Source organism: Dromiciops gliroides, chromosome 4, assembly GCF_019393635.1.
Source record: "Dromiciops gliroides isolate mDroGli1 chromosome 4, mDroGli1.pri, whole genome shotgun sequence".
Taxonomy (NCBI): domain Eukaryota; kingdom Metazoa; phylum Chordata; class Mammalia; order Microbiotheria; family Microbiotheriidae; genus Dromiciops; species Dromiciops gliroides.
The window spans coordinates 464,463,064-464,468,596 of NC_057864.1; the positions used below are offsets into that span (position 1 = coordinate 464,463,064).

A 5,533-nucleotide genomic window follows, 5' to 3' on the forward strand; every position below is an offset into this window, starting at 1 on the left:
GGGCAGCTAGGTGGCACAGTGGATAGACCACTGGCCCCGGAGTCAGGAGGACCTGAGTTCAAATCCGACCTCAGACACCTGACATGTACTACCTGTGTGACCCTGAGCAAGTCAATTAACCCCAATTGCCTCATTCCCCCCCCCCAAAAAAAAACAACACCACAGGGAGGAGTTTGCTAGAGAAGGGAAGCACTTGGCTATTAGTGTGTATGTTGGGAGAGTGATTCTTTAGATGCACATTGTATAGATCACCAGACTTGGAGTTAAAAAGACCTGGGCTTCAGTTCTACCTCAGACACTTACTAGCAGTGCGGCTCTGGGCAAGTCACTGAACTTCTGCTTGCTTCAGTTTTCTTATCTGTAAAATAATAGGGTTTGATTCAATGACATCTAAGGTCCTTTCTATCTCTGATCCTTTGAATTAAGGCAACTGGGCTTTCCAGCCTTATAGTTTTGCCAGAACTCTCTCCACCTGGGGCTGGGAAGAGAAATTCACAGGGGATAGAACATCCCCTATTCTTCAAAGAGCAACAGACTTCTTTCTCTTCCCCAGCCACTCCCCCTGCTTGGTGGCCAGCATTCCAGCACATTCTTTCCTAGTCTGATACTTCAGGACTACACCACTATCAGCCATCATTTGACATTTCTCAAGACCCCCCAACAAGCCAATAGCCCCCGGATCCTCTTCCCCATGATGCCAAGGGAGACCTAAAGGCTGTTTTCTGAGACAATCTTCAAGCCTGAACCAACCAGCCAACACAGCATCTTGGTGGGTCTGTTGAAGGAAGCGAAAGTCCCTCCTCTGATTCAACTCTCTGTGTCTCAGGCTCCTCTTCCACCAATCAATCCCTCTCTGCACCCGACACCCTCCATGTTGTACCTTCCAACCCTAGAAGTCAAATCACTCCCTATTCACATACTAGTTTCTTTTTTTCCTGGACCCTCAACCTTGTTATGCTGTCAGACCACCTGGGTCCAGATACCAGCTCTGACACCTACTAACCCTTTGACTTTGGGCCTCAGTTTCCTGATCTGTAAAATTAGGGGGTTGGGCTAGGAAGTCCCTTTTGAAATCTATGATCTTAAGATTTAAACGCACTTATTAGTGCCAAGGAAGATACCCCACCCTCCGCCCTGCATTTCAGCCTGCCTTTAGGTCTCCTTAGCTCCCTTCCCACTTCCCATTTCAGAGAAGACAAAGCTGTCACTGGAGCACAGAAGTGAAGAGTGCTGGGTCTCAGTCCTGTTCTGGCTCTGCTATGGACTTGGTAAGCTCTGAACTGGATCCTGGTTTCTAAGTCCCTTCTCTCTCTGGTTCTTTGTTTTTTTATTAGGAAAACCAGAGAGTTAGACAAGATGTTCTCTAAGGTCCTTGTCAGCCTAAGGATGCTATGTTCTCTTTATGCCAGCTGCCTCACCTCCTTCCTTCTATCCTAGGGCCCACTCCCCTCCCCCATTCTATGTCTACTTGAAGGGGTGCAGACAGAAGCTCTGAGCTGGCTAAGCTGTGAGAGATGGGGAGAGGCCATGGGGTATAGTGGAATGAATACTGGATTTGGATGCAATGGACCAGGGTTCAAATCTCACTGTGGATGCCTCCCTCACTTTCCTTACCTGTAAGATGAGGCTGTTGGGCCAGGTCACCTCTGAGAGATCTTCCAGCCTCAGATCTCTGATCCTATCACCTGCATGTCCCAGGACCAGTGGCCTTTCCCTAGCTACTCTCCTTGCTTTTTCAAAGCTCAGGTCCCACTACCCCCAAGGTGAGTGGAAGGGAATGTCAGGGAATCACACTGCCCCCTCCCCTCCATACATCGTAGAGAGAATCACACTAATCACTCCCATAACCCGACTGCCCACACACACCCACATCCACATACATGAACATGCCTCACTCTCTCAAAGTGAGCCTCCACATCCTGAAAGTCAGGAGGATAACTAGGGTCTGACGCAGGGAGCCGGGAAATAAAAACACCAGACTTGCAATAAGGCTTAAAAGAGTCTGACATCTAAGACGCATTCGAGACACAGTCCTGCTCACTGACAGTCGTATGCAGCAGTTCCTGAAGACTTGGGGGAGCAGCCCCAACGACCAGAGGAATCTCCAACTCCATCCCTGAGTCTTAATCCCAGTCACCATGTCTGGCCCCAGTCCCTTCTACCACCTCCCAGGAAGGACTCACTCCCCCCACCAGGGTTGTAGCTTCTCTCCCTTCCAATGCCATCGTTACATCTTTGTTGGTTATCCCCAGAGCTGGGAGATTTCCCTCCCAGCCCTTGTTGGTTCTTTTCTTATTTGAGCAGCTGAGAAATCAGCCCTCTGTGCTCCAAGGAAGTTCAGTGCAGGGGCAAAGACTGGGGACAACCAGGCCCTGGTCCTCGGAGGTACCCAAGCTGCCAGGGAATCGCTCTCGCAGAGGGAGCTCGGAGGTTGTCCACGTACTTTGGATAGCAAGGGGGCTGTTCCCCAAAAGGACAGCTCCCACTGGAGTGGTAGACAGCGTTGGGAGGGACAGGATCCTCCTTCTGACTTTCCACTTGGGAGGAAAGCTGAGTCTCAGGAGAGTATTTCAAGGAGAGAGGAGAAGGAGGGTGTGGTTGGAAGGGAAGAGCAGCCTCTCCGTAGCTGTAGTCCATGGGGATCTGGAAGGACTGTGGGTGACCATCCCAGCCAGTTTCCTCCTCTTGGACCCTGCCATAATGGATCCGACATTCCTGATGGCTGCAGGGCCACCGAGCAGCAGAGCCAGAGCGCAGGAACATGGACAGGGAGGCGATCCGGTGGATGGCCCTTCTGAGGGTGGCGATCTTGGACAGCCGTTTGCCACTGAGGTCATGTTTGAGGGCCAGCCGGAGGGCATTGAAGGCTTGGTTATAATCCAGGATCCTCTTGCGCTCTCGAACATTGGCAGCGATCCTCCTGGCCTTCGATCTCAGCGGCCGGCTCGTCTTTCGCACTCTGAGCCCTTCAATGTCGCTGGGCTGTTGGGAGGGCCCGCTGTCCTTCAGCTGCCCCAAATCCCCCCTGACATCCCAGAAAACACCTTCCATTTCCTCTTCTGAACTATCTGGCTCCTTCAAGCTCTGGGAGCCCATTCTTGTCACTGCCCTGGGCATGGTTTGGCTCAGTTCCCCTCCCTTGTTCTTCTGGAAGGTAAGGGACAAAGCTCTCCTTCTGTGGACTCTGGCAGGCTGGACACTCCTCCCTCCTAGCCAGTCCCTCTTGGGCTGGGCTTTATTACGCCACGTGGCTGCCCTCCCCATCCATCTCCCTCTCGGTTGGCTTTATTACCTGCCCCCAGGTAAGAACACAGAAGAAGCATGCAGAGTCTTGTAATGGACAGGCCAGACCAGACCAGACAGGACTCCCTCCCTGTAGCCTTTCTGGGTGATCTCCCTCAGTCCCAGAAAAACTTTCCTGCAGCTTTGAGTCCACCAAGAACCTGTCTGTGGTCTCTAGGGCTCCTTTGGGCTGAGGGCTGGGAAAATTTTTTCCTTGATCCTCCAAAATAGGCTCAACTATCCAACACCTCCAGCCACTTAATGCCCTCCTCCACCAAATGGGCTGGTGAGATGATCTCTAAGGGCCCCTCCGACTCTAAATTCTGGGTACCTCTGATCTCCCTTCAGGAGAAAGGAAGAGTCAAAAGGAAATCAATCAAGATCTATTACATACGGGGCAGTGAATAAAGCACTGGCTTTGGATTCAGGAGGACCTGAGTTCAGGTCCAGCCTCAGACACTTGACACTTACTAGCTGTGTGATCCTGGGCAAGTCACTTAACCCTCATTGATGGGGGTGGGGGGGTGGGAGGGGGAGTATCTATTACATAGCTATTGTTTGTATTAAGTGACAGGGATTCAAAGACATAAAATAGTGCCCTCAGGGATTTACATTCTGTCAGGAGACACACACGTGTGTGTGTATATATATATATATATATATGATATGTACATGTATATATTATATTATATATGTACATACATACACATACAGAGAGAGGCAATAGCCTCGAGATGCACATTTGGATATGGCTATTGGGAGAATGTGTTTTGTTTGACTATGAATAGTTAGAAGGATTTTGTTTTTCTTTTTTCCTTTTTCAAGGAGGGGAGGGAGATGAGAGGGAGGAAAAATGAGCTTGTTAATTGGGGAAGCAGAGAAAGCATAGAAACCATATTTTGATGTTCAACACAAAATATTTCTCACTTAGATGTTTAAACTAAAAATAAATAGATACAAAATAAGTATTGATGGGGGGGGTGGCAGCTGGGGGGGATGGCAGCCAGGGGCAGGGCTGGCAGCAGGGTGGGGGGGATCAGAAAAGGATTTTTGTAGAAGGTCCTGTTTGAACTGAGTTTTGGTAGAAAGTAGGGATTCTAAAAAGCAAAGGTGAGGAGAGAATGCTTTCAAGGCATGTGAAAATGCTTAAAATGAAGTGTTGTAGGTTTGGAACAGGAAGGAGGCCAGGGTGACTGAAAAATAAAGTGTGTGGAAAGGGTTAATGTGTTAAGAAAACTGGAGAGATGGGAAGGGGTCGGGTTGTGAAAGCCATACAGAGGAGTTTGTATTTGATCCTATTTGATCCTAGGGGTATTATTGAGTAGGGAGGTGACATGGTCAGACCTGGGCTGTAGAAAAATTACTAGCAGCCAAGTAAAGGATGGATTGTAGTGTGGAGAGACCCGAGGCAGGAAGAGCAGCCAAAAGGCTGTTGTAATAGTCCAGGAGAGAGGTTTGGGGAAAGTGTGGGTAGGGACAAGGGGATGTACTGGAGAAATGTTGTGGAGAAAGGATAAGATTTGACAACTGATTGGATCTGGGGAGAAAGTTCACAGGAAACAAAATGCACTGAAAGAGTAAGCAATAAAACCTACTACCTCAAATGTGGATTCACAAAAACCAAAAGTGGGTAACAAGAAAGATGAATGAAAAGTACTGAGACAAAGAGACTTCATAAGTGTCATAGAGACTTAGTGGGATGAAGCCCATGGCTGCAGTGTGTCTCTGAACAGGTGTACCTTGCTCAAAAGAAACAGGAAAGATTGAAGGGGGCTGGGGTAGCATCACATATTAAGAAGGTAGATGCATGTGAGGAAATTCTGGAACTAGAGACAGGAAGCATGGTGGAGAACGTTTGGGTGAGGATCAATGGAGGAAGAATTAGAATTGATTTTGCCACTGGAGTAAAGTATAAACCACCTGTACAGAAAGAGAAAGTAAGGAATTTGGAAAATAAATCCTATGAATGATAGTGATGTGGGACTTGAATTGGCCAGGCACCTTTCTCCTTTCTCTCTCTCTCCCTCTCCCTCTTCTTCCCTCCCCTAAAAGCAAGGCAGCCAATGACTTCTTGACTTGCCTTAATAATAACTCCAGGGGGCAGCTACGTGGCGCTGTGGATAAAGCACCAGCCCTGGATTCAGGAGGACCTGAGTTCAAATCTGGCCTCAGACACTTGACACTTACTAGCTGTGTGACCCTGGGCAAGTCACTTAACCCCCATTGTCCCGCAAAAAAAAAAATAATAATA

General features: G+C 48.7%; 1 protein-coding gene across 1 annotated transcript; it reads right to left on the reverse strand.

The window, feature by feature from the left end:
• Positions 1-2,337: 2,337 nt before the first annotated feature.
• BHLHA9 (basic helix-loop-helix family member a9) lies at positions 2,338-3,117 on the reverse strand. Its single transcript, XM_044000317.1, has one exon. It carries the CDS (start codon positions 3,115-3,117, stop codon positions 2,338-2,340), a length of 780 nt encoding a protein of 259 aa, XP_043856252.1.
• Between the last annotated feature and the right edge of the window lie 2,416 nt (positions 3,118-5,533).

What these genes read in the sequence shown, in the direction of transcription:
- BHLHA9 (XM_044000317.1), bottom strand. Translation starts at nt 3,117, where the DNA reads ATGCCCAGGGCAGTGACAAGAATGGGCTCCCAGAGCTTGAAGGAGCCA.